Genomic DNA, 15,088 nt, shown 5'->3' with positions numbered 1-15,088 from the left:
ATGGACTGGGCACTCATGGTTCACAGCTATATTCCTTGCTACTCAGGAGGCTGAAATCTGAAGACAGCCATTCAAAGCCAGCTAGGGCAGGAAAATCCATGAGACTCTAATGTTCCATTAACCACCAGAAAACATATCATTAAAGAGCCTGACCCTCAGTTTAAGCCCCATGACCAACAAAATGGATGGATGGGGGCTTAGGGTGGAAGACAGCTCACTGATTATAGTATAGTTGGAGTGCATGAAGTAAAAGGAAACATAGCATCTAAGAACATCCCACCAGCAAGAACAACACTCTTGCTCATTTCTATGTCTTTCATGCACCCCCACTGAGTGCTATGACATCACATTTTCTTAGTATTACTAGATCTTTGTGAATATATTTCTGTAATATATTCCAATAACTATTGATATGTTTCTGACTTCCTACTCATATTGATCATTTTTAATTTCCAGAAATGGACCATGTTCCTCTTCTTATACCAATTTTCTTCTCTACATCCACGCAAATTTAATGCTTTTGTTTCTGAACTAACAAAGCTTCTTGCATTGGATGTATCATAAAAATAAAGTGGCAAAGGCCTTCAACGACAAAGGAAACAGCCTGAAGTTGTCTCTTTCCCTATCTAGATACAAATTGAGTAAAACAGACTCAGAATTTAGCCCTGCCATCACTGTGTCATTTTTCTCAATATTGCATTCCAAATATTATTTATTTCTCCAGAGCATATGTTAGTTGACTTTTTAAAAGACAAATTCACCATTAAAGAATTAGGAAGAAAATATTAGAAGACTAGTAGAGTTTGAAGCTTCTTCTACACAGAAAACACAAATCTGCCAACAAGATAGCCTAAATGTAATGAATTTCCATCATACATAAAACTTCCAACTGTAAAATAAATCCTACATGTTGGCCCCTTTGAAAAAAAAGGATTTTAGCAAGTGCCGTATTGATAAAGTCACAATGAAAAAAAAAAGAGCAGAAAAGTGCTCTCGATGTTTCTTTTTATAACTAGTCAACATACATAGATACTTTAAATTCTGAATATTTTCAGATTTATGATACCAATATTTTAGGGGTTCTATTAGATATATCAACATATGCCATTAAAAAGTGTTAGTTTAATTAAAAATGGAAAAAAAACAGGAAAATTACAATGGCATAAAGCTTCGAAACACTTCAAAACATGCCCAAATAACTGCAAAAAATGCTTATATTAGACACAGAATAAATATTAGTTTCATATCTAAGAACGTTTCTTAAATATTTTTCTCAGGGAATCTATGACTTGCTTGTTTCTCAGACTGTAGATCACTGGATTTAGCACAGGGATTATGACCGTGTAAAACAGAGAGTCCATTATGTCGGGGTCATCTGCTTGCTGAGATGTGGGGAGCACATACATGATGAAAAGGGTTCCATAGTACAAGGACACCGACAGGAGATGGGCTCCACACGTGGAGAACGCTTTCCGCACGCTTTTCATCGACTTCGCTCGTAAAATGGTGAAGAGCACAAGTGTATAGGAAATAATGACAGTTCCAATCGTAACTAGCTGAATTAAGCCAGCAAAAATAAATACCATTAGATAATTTATAGAAGTGTCAGTACAGGAAATCTTAAAAAATGGCATAATGTCACAATAAAAGTGTTGTATTATATTGGAATTACAGAAGGTTAATCTGAATAATAAAACTCCATGAATTAAAGCATGAACAAGTCCACCTACATAGGACAAAACTATTAGCCAGATGCACCGTGTATTAGTCACAATCACTGGATAAAGTAAGGGGCTGCATATGGCTACATAGCGATCATAAGCCATTGCTGACAGGAGAAAACATTCTACAGTTACCCAGATGGCAAAGGAGAAAAACTGTGTCATACATTGGGAATAAGAAATCGTCCTGCTCTCATCTCTGAGGTCTACCAGCATCTTCGGTGTCACCGTGGATGATAAGCAAGCATCCACAAAGGCTAAATTCCCCAGGAAAATGTACATGGGAATATGAAGGTGAGGGTCCTTCCAGATGAGAGCAATCAGACCAAAGTTCCACACAATGGTAAGCAGGTAGATGACCAAGAAAACTAGAAACAAGGGGAACTGAAGCTCTTGATGTTGTGTAAGTCCAGTAAGGACAAATTCTGTCAGAAATGTGGAGTTTTCCCTTCTCATGACTCCAAAAGATGGCTTCTGAAATGGAAATACATGGAAAAGATCAGCCAATAGGAACATAAAATTAATATTTAGGATGACCCATGTTACCAGAATTAAATTTACTTATTTATTTTATTATTTTTATTTATTTATTTATTTATTTTGGCCAGTCCTGGGGTTTGGACTCTGAGTCTGAGCACTGTCCCTGGCTTCTTTTTGCTCAAGGCTAGCACTCTGCCACTTGAGCCACAGCGCCACTTCTGGCTATTTTCTGTATATGTGGTGCTGGGGAATTGAACCCAGGGCCTCATGTATATGAGGCAGGCACTCTTGCCACTAGGCCATATCCCCAGCCCCTATTTTTATTTTCTTTAAGTAGTTGTACAAAAAAGTTTTAATTCAATAGACCTATTGATCAGTGTCACCTTCATTAAGATTTTCACCTACCCCTCCCACCACCCTTTCCCTTTTATCAGCTCTTAATCACACACTTATCAGAATAAAATTTTACCTCATTTCATTCTTAGAATTGCATCAATTTACAGAAATAAGAAAGTGGAAATTAATGCATTCCTTTTGGTTCCAGAAATGAGGTTAAATTATGAACATTTTTACAGTGCTCCCTAGATGAACAAATGTATGTAGAGTGTACTCCTAATGGTGGCATGCTATTGCTACTGCTCAGGAGGAAAAAGAAATTGGTTCTAAAGCTTTCAGAATGTAGAGTCATGAGAATATAGTCACATGTTTATAGTAGTAGTAGTGGTAGTAGTAGTAGGTAGTATTTAGTGTTAATAGGTAGTATTTAGTAAACAGGCAATATTTTCCTGGTGATTAGAAAGATATTGGAAAATTGAGACTGAGCCCTTACACAATTTGAGAAGTTTGTGTTGCAGCATTCTCAGAACATCAAAGAAAGTTATATCTCGTAGTATAGATCTAATAGAATACTTTAAATAATGATTTGGCCATCATTGACTTGGATAAGATCTAATTATGAACCATACATACACTGAAGAGTAGACAAAAATAAAAACAGCAGGTGAAAACTTGAAATGTGATATGGAAGATACTATTAGAGGCTAAGTACAATCTATTCCAGGGACAGTATGGAATCCTTGCTGACTATATAGCTTCAGAAAGCCTATAGAGGATGAGCTTATAGATTTGCCTACTCATGCCCACCAACCTAGAATTGGATATAGAATAATATAACCAATCTTTCAGAGATAAAATCACCATTGTAAGCACCAAGTCCTGAAAAACAAAAGTATCACAGCACTACTACCCACCTTCTGCATCTGCAAAGAAACTGACTGTGTGTTTGAGGGCTCATCTTCCATCCACTATTGAGATGTGATTGTGGTTGTTCGTTGGCCCATGACTCTTCTGGTTCCTGTCATTTTAGCTAAGTGATTTCTCCCATTCTATGCTAGAGCCAATGCCAATTAAAATTCTCTGTTTTTAAATTTAATTTTATTGTCAAGGCAATGATGTAAAGAGGGGTTACAGTTACATATGTAAGGTAATGAGTACATTTCTTGTCAAACTTGTCTTTCCTTATTAGAATCCCAACCTCTGCAGAGAGAGACAACAAACCTTCTGCTGGGGAAAGACAACAAAAAAGATTCTGAAGAGTAATTGAAAAAATGTGCAGGGGAAATACAAGATAGTTGAGTGTCACAAAGATAAAACAAGGAAAGATAATAAAAATGGCAGTGCCAAGTAGGAAAATAAATGTTTCAGGAAGCAAAAAATGAAGAGAGAGGTCCTCCATTCTGGAAAAGAAAAAGAATGCGGAGAGATTACTGAGAGGAGGAATTAAGAGCTATTTATTGCCTTTACTGATAACACTTTCTTTTAAGGAAAAGAACTAAGGGAAAGCAAGTGAAAGGGAAGCAAGTGTCACCAGACTTATTTACAACTCAGAAACTCACAGAATTTTTCTTCTTCTTTGTAGGATTTGAAACTTTATTTTCCTCCAAAAAAAAAAAAAAACAAATGAAGAGGCACATAAGGGGGCAAGAAGACAACCATAGAGGGATTGGTCAGAGTGGGAAGAGAAATTCCGATGGATGAAAACTAAATACAATAGAGAGTAAGAGGAAAAAAGGAAAAGGAAAATCATTTGATGGGTGTGTAAGTGGAAGAGAGGCAAGTCAAAGAAATGAGAGAAAGGGAACATCAGAGATATCTGACAATAAGATGATTCAAAAATCTCCAATGTTTGTGTGGATATTTATATCAACACTGGCCATTATATTGAGTAATACTAGAAATTCAGAGTACTTTATTTACAATTCAAGACTATTTTCTGATTGAATTTGTGCATGATTGAGAAATTTTGATATTTAATTTTACCTCATTTCTATGTACAAATTTCTATGTACAAATTTAATTCAGTATTTACATACTGTGTCATTGTATCTTTCCAGAATTAGGATTAATGTCTCAAAAAATTTGCTAGGCTTTTTGAGAACCTTTACTTTCAACTAGTTTCTTTTTAAATCTGAGTAAAATGAGTCAAAGACTAATGAACTTATACTCAATTCAAAATAAAAAGTTTTGAAAAAAAATACTGTTTGTGGGCTCTTTTCAAATACTGTTTCCTGAACAGGAAGATGATACATATATTTACATTTATATACATATTGCACTGTACATATGTGTATACATACAAAATATATAGGAATAAACATAAGTCATATATATACATATGAAATAAATAGTACTCTAAAATTACTCAATGAAATTTATGTGTTGTTGTTAAATGCTTAATTCTATACTTCTATATTGGAACCTTCATATCTTTAAACATGTAATATTATATCTGCATTTCACTTTATGCATATTTTGAATATTTTATGTACACATGCTTGCAGATATATACATGTATTTATAAATATATGAGAATATCTAGGAGAAAGTTATAGATGAGTTAATGTTTAATTTATAAACCTTGCACTTTGATTAGAAAGTGCAATTATCCCAAATGCATTTTCATTACTAGAACAATCCTAAATGTTTCTTATGTAACTATTATAATGATGAAAATCTGCAAATATAGTTTTAAAGCACTTGTCATTAGATTTCACTAGAATGTAGCAAGTCATCACAAATGGGATAGATTAACAGATCATTTTCTTCTTAAGTCAATCAACTTAAAAGATCTTTTAGTTATTCATACTTTAATCATGAGAATAAAATGTGCTTACTAAATTCTTTATTTCCCATAAATCCTGAATAATTTTCATATTATGAAAACCGTCTAAAATATCACAAGAAAAATTAAACCTTATAAATACAAAAAGGTTTTATGAACAATAATAAATATTAAAAAATGATTGTTCTTACCAATATCTTCTAAGAAATTATGGAGATCCTTTAAAATTATTAGACTTTTGAAAAAACAGAAAAAAAATAAAAACGTTGTAGCATGGGTGTTACTGCAGCTCTGTTCTCAAATCTTTCCACACTGATGCATGGTAAAGGCTTCTCTTCCCAAACTAGAATATAGTTTATATAATTTTGTTTCTTTTTTTTTTTTCCAGTTCTGGGGCTTGAACTCCCTGGCTTATTTTGCTCAAGGCTAGCACTCTACCTCTTGAGCCACAGCACCACTTCAGACTTTCTCTGTTTATGTGGTGCTGAGGAATTGAACTCAGGGCTTTGTGCATGCTAGGCAAGCACTATGCCACTAAGCCACATTCCTAGCCCTATAACTTTCTTTAAATACAGTTGTAAACCAGTTGAACACCTCTGGGTTTTGGCCAGAATTAGAAGGCATACAAAACATTTCCTAAGAGAGCCTTAGAAATCCCTTCAGGTCAAGGTGAAGATCTCCAGCTGGACATTGTTGATATGGATCTATTTGCAAAATCCAAGGCATCCAACAGGGCATTACAATCTTTAGAATACTAGATATCAAATAGATATCTAGAAAACTATGTTAGTTTTGACAACTGAAATTACACTTGGGCCCATTATTCAACACAGCGGTAATTTTGGACAAGTTTATGCATACCTCAAAGTTCAAAAAGAAATGTATTCATTACTTGGCTTATGTAATTGTAACTTCTCTGTATATCACGTTTAAAATAAAAATAAATAAAATTAAACATTTGTTGGTATTTTTTTTAATAGATAGAAACCAACATATTAGTTTTGAAAATGAAAAGTCCATTATATATTACAATCTTAGGAGTTTGGGCTGAGTTTTTATATTAATCCCTGATGACTAGACTATACATGTGTATGTAGCATATGTGTACCTATAATTATATATGTATACATCTATATTATATGTACATTTATAAATATAGAATAGACATTTATAGTATAGACATGTCTGTAGATACTGTACATGAATGTAGAATGAGTAGATATTGATATAGTGGTCTATATCAGGAAAATACATATATTTATTTAATTTATATTATATATAAGAATATAAAATACATATATGTATATAATATATAAGTAACACATATGAAAGTAATGTATATTTGTAGATACAAAAATTAAAAATATATAATGTACATGTCTATATCTAAGCAACACACATGAAAGCAATATATTTAACAGTCTTGTAGAGAATGTATATTCTACCAATAATTTACTACTCACAACATAAACTTCCAAAATATTTTGTTTTGACAAAAACAACTTAAAATTTAAAAATGAGAAAACTCCCCATTTGTAAGGAAATGGAAGGACTTGGAAAAAATTATACTAAGTGAAGTGAGCCAGACCCAAAGGAACATGGACTCTATGGTCTCCCTTATTGGGAATAATTAGTACAGGTTTAGGCAAGTCATAGCAGAGCATCACAAGAGCCCAATAGCTATACCCTTATGAACACATAAGATGATGCTAAGTGAAAAACTCCATGTTATGGAAACAATTGTTATATCACAGTTGTAACTACTTTCAACGTCCCATCTGTATCTGTAGATTCTATTATTGATGATGTTCTTGTATCACCTTCCTGTGGTTGTACCTACACTATCTCTGTAATCTTATCTGAGTATATTGGAAACCGTGTATACTGGTATTAGAAGTAGGAAATTGAAAGGGAATACCAAAATTGAGAGACACAGGGTAAAAAAAGACAAACAACTACAAAAGCAATACTTGCAAAACTGTTTGGTGTAAGTGAACTGAACACCTCAGGGGGGGAAAGGGAAAGGGGGAGGAGGGAGGGAGGTATGAGGGACAAGGTAACAAACAATACAAGAAGTATATCCAATGCCTAACGTATGAAACTGTAACCTCTCTGTACATCAGTTTGATAATAAAAATTTGAAAAAAAATTTAAAAAAATAAAAATGAGAAAACCTGAAACTGCAATTTTGAAAGATTTGCAAATGGTACATATATATGAAAAATATTGGTATCTTTAGTGTTATCTTTTATCAGTCAGCAAGAATTAAAGTTAACCAAAACAAACAAATAAATAGAACAAATATGCACTGCTGCTGATAATTTAAATATTCATTATAGAAAAAGTATAGATCTTTCTTTTTTTAAAAAGCCCCCAAACTAAAAATAGAACAATTATAAAATCTGTAATCCTTCCATTGTGTATACCAAAGGAAATTGTTGCATACTTTTTTTTTATAAAAAGTACAGTATGCAACCAACCTTGGTGCCCATCTGTAGATAAATGGATAAAGAAAATGTGATATACAAACATAGTTGAGTACTATATACTCTTAAATAAAGCATAAAATATTGTGATCTATGTCAAACTTTACAGACAAGGTACAGTGTGTAAGGTGATATAAGTTAGTAACAGCAGAATAAATGCCTTACAGTCTCCCTAGTGGTTGAACTCTAAAATATGGATGCCATGGAAGCTGGCAAGTCCCTACCAGACAAAGGGAGACTGGAGGAAAGAAGACAGGTACATATAATCAACAGTTATTGCTTGAGAACAAATTTTCATGTTCCATGACACTTTAGGAAGATAATTATGAATAATGATAATTTCATATTTCAAAATACTTTAAAAGCAGAAATTCTGAATTTACTCAGAAAAAGAATAAACATTTAAGGAATATAATAAGTAGTCCAAGCTAAACCTGAACGTATATATGAATCAAAATGTCAATTTACCTCACAAATATAGAGATACAATGGTCATTGTAAAAAATAAATTTAGCTAGAAATGCTGTCTCTTCTTGGAGTACTACCATCAAGAATACCACAGTTTGAATCATCCTGGCCAGAAAACAAGTAAGGATCCATCTCAGTCAATAGAACTCTAGCACCTATAGTGTATGTCTGTCTAGTATGCTCTGACAACACATGCAACCTTATTTTAGAAATAATGGCAGCATAAAAGACTAGAGGCTTGACTTAATTGGTGCTTACTAGTTTCTGGGTTGAAAAAAACAATTTAAAAAAAATTTAACAATCAACAATATTTGACCAGACTTGGGTTATTACTGGCAAGAATGGTTTAAACAAGGAGGCATTTCAAGTACAGATTCATTCATCAATAAACCTAGAATTTCCTTGTGAAAAAGGAAGCACAAAGAAAAGGCAGTGTCACTGGTTTTGATTTCAGTATGTTTTGCTTTGTATATAAGTTTATCTGATTTGGGGATGGGAAGGGGAAGCTCAGAAATGGTGGGACAAACGGTGAACAAATGCAACAGTGATACTCAGTAGACACTATGTTGGAAATGAACTTTACAACTTGGGAGAGAGGGGAGTCAGGGGACAGAAATGGTAGAAAATGAGGGAGGGGTAACACTGCTTGAAAAGAAAGGTACTTGTGACCTTACCTATGCAACTGTAGCCCCTCTTTACAATAAAATTTTAAAATTAAAAATAAATAAAAATAAAAGTAAAAAAGAGGAAAGGCAGTGACAAAAGAAAAGATCCCTCCAACAATGTAGTAGTATTCCCTTTTGGCCACATCCTCTCCACATTTGTTATTATTGGATTTCCTGGTAATGGACATTCTTACTGGGGTGAGGTGGAATCTCAATGTTGTTTTGATTTGCATTTCTTCTCTATAAACACATGCTCCATGCCTTTCAAGAAATAACACTTGTACTTAAAGAGGCAGTGGATAGAAGAGATATTTTATGGGGTATTTGAGATGTCTATGTAGGTAGATGTTTGAGAGCTATGAATCCTTTGGTAGAACTTGTCTCCTTTTGAGAACAACTTTTCTTCCATCACTGGACCTTAATAAAGACTCAATGTGTAAGTAAAGGCCATCATGTTGTCATGTGTCCCAAAATGTCCATTATATACTGTGCGTCATGTCACACAGCAGGACATACATTGGTAAATTGATAACAAGATCTTAAGATTCGATTAAGGGACCCTCAGACAACTATTCTTCAGTAAATTTGATAATTGGTTTTAGAAGAGGTTGACATTTGAATCAATCAATGATTTACTTCAATAGAGAATCAAATCAAGAAAGATTCCACCTTAGCAGTGCAGACAAGAACCACCTTATGCTTTTACATTTCGGGCAGAAGAAAAAGCAAACAAACAAACAACAACAAAAAAAAAAAAACACCTCCATCTCTTGTAGATCTCAGTTGCCCATCTTTTTCTATCATTGGACAGCAGAGCTCCAAGTCCTGAATTCTGTGACTGGAATCATTGGATGCCTTGGTGCTCAAGCCTTTAACCTTATAATCAGCTATACAAGTGCTTCTCTAATTAGGGGTTTGGTGAGGTTTCACAGTTTCTAAATATTAAGATTTAATTTTCACAAATTTCTTGTCTTATGTTTCTTATGTTTTCCTAGAATACATTGATTTCTAACAACAACAAAAAAAAGACTAAGGACTTGGAAAGTAGCTTAGCAGTAGAGTGCTTGCCTAGCATGCATGAAGCCCTGGGTTCAATTCCTCAGTATCACATAAAAAGAAAAAAACAGAAGAGGTTCTGTGGCTCAAATGGTGCAAGTGCTAGCCTTGAGCCAAACAGCCTCAGGGACAGTGCACAGACCCTGAGTTCAAGCCCCATGACTTCCAACAATAAAAAGTAAATAAATGAATAAATTTTTAAGAAGGAATTAGTCTATACTCCTCATTGTTAAACTCCTGCTTCTTGATATTGGCTTTTGGAATGCATTTACATAGGCTATAACTTTCTTGATGATCTTATTTTTATGGTGTATATCAATATATCTTTTCCACAAAGTGCTTTTTAGCCATTTCTACAATTACGATAGTTTTTAATCTTTTACCAACCGAATGTGAATCTTCATGTAACCAAAAGATTGGTCATTTCTGCTTCTGAGAAAAGTGATCAACCAAAAGCACAATTTAAAGTTGTACCTTCTTGAAGGATTCTCTTTCATCATCATCTTTTCATAATCTTTCGGAATATCTATGGGTCTTACTTAAGCACAATTTCTTCTCAACTGTTTCTTCAAACAAAATAAAATTGCGTCAAAAATCTAGTATATGATGGAGGCTGATATGATTAAGATCTGAAATGTCCTCCAAATTCCTATGTATTAAAACTCTGGAACTGGGGCTGGGAATATAGCCTAGTGGGTAGAGTGCTTATCTCACGTGGGTTTGATTTCTCAGCACCACATAAACAGAAAAAGTTGTAAGTAGCGCTGTGGCTCTAGAGGTAGAGTGCTAGCCTTGAGCAAAAATAATCCAGGGACAGTGCTCAGGCCCTGAGTCCAAGCTCCAGGACTGGCAAAAAATAAAATAAAATAATAATAAGGGTCCTTCCGGCGTCGCCGGAGTGAATCGATCCGGGAGTTGAGGGGGCTCCAGAGGTGGAAAGTGAAGTCGGGGTCTCAGTTGCCGGTCCATGTATATTTTGTGCCCTATTGTTTAACACGAAAGAAGAGAAGAAATATTGCAGTGAATGAAGATTCTTTTGCATTTTAGCACTGCTTTTTCTACTCTAGTTGGCTTTTGAATGAGGATGACAATGGAAGAGATGAAGAATGAAGCTGAGACCACTCCCATGGTTTCTATGCCCCTCTATGCAGTCATGTATCCTGTGTTTAATGAGCTAGAACGAGTAAATCTCTCTGCAGCTCAGACACTGAGAGCTGCTTTCATTAAGGCTGAAAAAGAAAATCCAGGTCTGACACAAGACATCATTATGAAAATTTTAGAGAAAAAAAGTGTAGAAGTTAACTTCATGGAGTCCCTTCTTCGAATGGCTGCTGATGATGTAGAAGAGTATATGATTGAACAACCCGAGCCAGAATTCCAGGACCTAAACAAAAAGGCACGAGCACTTAAACAGATTCTCAGTAAGATCCCAGATGAGATCAATGACAGAGTGAGATTTCTGCAGACAATCAAGGACATAGCTAGTGCAATAAAAGAACTACTTGATACAGTGAATAATGTCTTCAAGAAATACCAATACCAGAACCGCAGGGCACTCGAACACCAAAAGGAAGAGTTTGTAAAGTACTCCAAAAGATTCAGTGATACCCTGAAAACATATTTTAAACATGGTAAGGCAATAAATGCCATAAGTGCCAACCGACTAATTCATCAAACCAACTTGATACTTCAGACGTTCAAAACTGTGGCCTGAAAGTTGTATATGTTAAGGATGTACTTCTCAGTGGCAGTATTAAACTGACTTTATCTGTAAATTTTAAAGTTTGACTGTATAAATTATCAGTCCCTCCTGAAGGGATATATCCAGGATGTTGAATGGGATTATTGCCATCTTCCACCATATTTTTGTAAAATGTAGCTTAATCATAATCTCACACTGAAGATTTTGCATCACTTTTGCTATTATCATTCTTTGAAGAATTATAAGCCAAAAGAATTTACGCCTTAATGTGTCATTATATAACATTCCTTAAAAGAATTGTAAATATTGGTGTTTGTTTCTGACATTTTAACTTGAAAGCGATATGCTGCAAGATAATGTATTTAACAATATTTGATGGTAAATATTCAATAAATAGTTTAATAATAAAATAAAACACTGGTACTGGGAGAAAATAAGGGAGTTGGGGATGATACTGTTCAAAAAGAAATGTGCTCATTACCTGATTTATGTTACTGTCACCCCTCTATAGATGACCTTTACAATAAAATAAAAGGGAAAAAATAAAAGTCTGGTACCTCAACAGGTCAGAATTCAACATTGAAGCGTTTACTGATGATTAGATGATAGGGATTCTAATGAATGAATTAATACATTTATGGATTCATATCTTACTTGGCTACTGTAAAAATGGTTGAAACATTAGGAGGTGGGGAGTAAAGAAGGAAGCAAGTCACTACAGTCTCCTTTCAAGGGTATATTCTGTCCTCAATACCTTTTCGTGACACTATTGGTTTTTGGGCCCCAAGAGTTTTTGCCTTTGCTCCATCACACAACCCTACAACAATACCCTTCCTTGCTATACACCAGAAATAACAGAGCTCTGTGACCATGACAGAAACATCTGAAACCATGAGCCCAAATAAATATTTTTTCTTTAATTTTATTTTTTGACATACTTTGTCACAGAGATAGAAAGTTGTCTAACATGAAGGCTATAAATATGGGCAAAGCAATATCTAAATTGTTTAAAATAATTTTAGTTGGCACAGGTTCCATTCTTTCAATGAAATTCTATCCCACAGATTAATACATATTCTCAAATTGTATTCTCAAGTTGCTGACTGTTGTGTATTCCAGGTTTTGTAGTTATTAGTGGTTTACTTGTTGGATTATTATAAAGTATATACCAACATATCTACATATTGTACTTACACAATATGTAGACATTTCTACATTTCTAGAAATATTGTGCAAATCTGTACACATTTTCCTCATACAGAGAAATCATCATTTCACCAGCAATGCAGAAGCACAATTTAGATAAATGTATCAAATCAGATAAATGTATATACAAGACACAGGGCACCAGAATCTAAAACAGTGACAATAGGGGATAAACCAAAGGGGGAAAAAACAAACAAAAGAAAAAAATGGGGGCTGGGGATATAGCCTAGTGGCAAGAGTGCCTGCCTCGGATACATGAGGCCCTAGGTTCGATTCCCCAGCACCACATATACAGAAAACGGCCAGAAGCGGCGCTGTGGCTCAAGTGGCAGAGTGCTAGCCTTGAGCGGGAAGAAGCCAGGGACAGTGCTCAGGCCCTGAGTCCAAGGCCCAGGACTGGCCAAAAAAAAAAAAGAAAAAGAAAAAAATGATCTCATCCTGTTTTGTAGGCTCCGGTTTCCCTCATTTGTAATAATGAGTTTATATCTAGGAGAGTCCTAGCAGGAAAATGTTCAAAATTTTATAAAATATTGAATAGCCATATTTTCCACTAACAGCATTCAATTCAAAGAACAAACTTGATTAATTTTAATATACCAATCCTGTTTTAGTTCCCCCTAACTTCCATTTTTCTTCCTAATACCCAACGTTATTTGTAGCACTCTTCATTCTTTCCTTTTTTACTCAGTGATGTATTTCTTTTAAAAAAAATAAGGTCTAGAAGTAGCAGAATGTTATTTTTTCTTATGATTCTACTGAAGTTGCTGCATATGACAACAAATAAAAAGCATTATTAATCTGAAGACAAAGGAGGATTGGTAGGTACATTCAAATAAGAAGCTAAATTTATATGCAGTCTCAGTTGGAGATATTTCTATTACACATTTCTCAGTAACATTGTCAGTTACTACTTGTAAATCATTATGTCCCAAGGAAATACATATTTTGCAAAAGCAAAGTTCTTAGATAAAATAGAGCACAGAGTTTCCAAAAAATCTAGTTATCACAGATCCATACTGTGAATGGAATCAAATACAGGAAAATAGGGCAAAGCCAACTTTCTCCACAGACAGTACTGGAAGACTCTGGTAAAATGGCAGCATACTGGCTAATCTGTATCTCTTGAGTTCTCATCCTTAGAATTTAAGTGAGAAACAATTCAAAAATTGGTAGACAATTTATTTGTTCATTATTCTTCTCAGGGCACCTATAACCTCTTTGTTCCTCAGTATATATATGAAAGGATTTAGCAGGGGAATTATTATTGTATAATAATACACACATTCCTGAGGAGGAGAGTGCCATAGAATAAAGTGACACACAGCAGGTGAGCACTGCATGTGGATAGGGCTTTGCTTCTGCCCTTCTCAGAATTCTTTCTCAGGACATCGAAGAGGACAAAAGAGTATGAAATGATAACTGTCAGAAAGATGAGGACTTGTATAAAGACAGAGAAGATTAAAATCATAAGCATGTTAACTGTAGGATCTGTGAAAGAAATTTTGAACAGTTGTAAAATTTCACAGTAAGCAATAATGTATGATATTGGACCTGCAGAAAAATAACTAGCAAACCCATATGAATCACTTAATGAAGAAGACCAACAATGTAAGAAACAGAAATAAATTGAGTACATAGTCTATTGGACATCAACACTGGATAAAGCAAAGGATTGCATATAGCCACATAGCAGTCATAGGCCATCACTGACAGGAGCAAGCATTTTGTTGTTGCACTGGTACCAAAAATGTAAAGTTGAGTGAAGCATTCAGACAGAGATATCTCATGTTTCCTAGACAAAAAATTCATAAGCATCTTGGGAGTCTCAGAGGATGAAGCACATGTATCAGCAAAAGCTAAGCTGCTGAAGAATAAGTACATGGGGGTATGAAGGTGGGGGTCCTTCCAGATGAGAGCGATCAGCTCAAGGTTGTCCACCATAGTGATGAGGTAGATGAGGAGAAACACCAGGAAGAGAGGTACCTGCAGCCCTGGATGATCTGTGAGTCCTGTGAGCACAAACTCAGTTACCAGAGTCAGGTTTTCTTCAGCCATAAATGACCTGGTCCATCACAAAATGAAAGAATAAATATGAGGTACTCATAATTAGGTAACTAATTTATCATTATTTTGTGCTGAGCATATGCTTAAGAGGCTTATCCTTTTTAAAGAAGCGTTGCTCA

At 34.6% G+C, this 15,088-nt stretch overlaps 2 protein-coding genes and 1 pseudogene across 2 annotated transcripts; 1 reads left to right on the top strand and 2 right to left on the bottom strand.

The window, feature by feature from the left end:
• Nucleotides 1-1,247: 1,247 nt before the first annotated feature.
• LOC125351606 (olfactory receptor 5H2-like) lies at nt 1,248-2,177 on the bottom strand. The gene has a single exon (XM_048346474.1). It carries the CDS (start codon nt 2,175-2,177, stop codon nt 1,248-1,250), a length of 930 nt encoding a protein of 309 aa, XP_048202431.1.
• An 8,702-nt stretch (nt 2,178-10,879) lies between these two features.
• On the top strand, nt 10,880-12,069 carry LOC125351608 (programmed cell death protein 10-like). The gene has a single exon (XM_048346475.1). It carries the CDS (start codon nt 11,076-11,078, stop codon nt 11,709-11,711), a length of 636 nt encoding a protein of 211 aa, XP_048202432.1. The 5' UTR covers nt 10,880-11,075; the 3' UTR covers nt 11,712-12,069.
• A 2,014-nt stretch (nt 12,070-14,083) lies between these two features.
• LOC125351607 lies at nt 14,084-14,960 on the bottom strand (annotated as a pseudogene).
• Between the last annotated feature and the right edge of the window lie 128 nt (nt 14,961-15,088).

This window comes from Perognathus longimembris, chromosome 5 (genome assembly GCF_023159225.1).
Source record: "Perognathus longimembris pacificus isolate PPM17 chromosome 5, ASM2315922v1, whole genome shotgun sequence".
Taxonomy (NCBI): Eukaryota; Metazoa; Chordata; class Mammalia; order Rodentia; family Heteromyidae; genus Perognathus; species Perognathus longimembris.
This window is presented reverse-complemented; position numbering and strand designations above follow the sequence as displayed.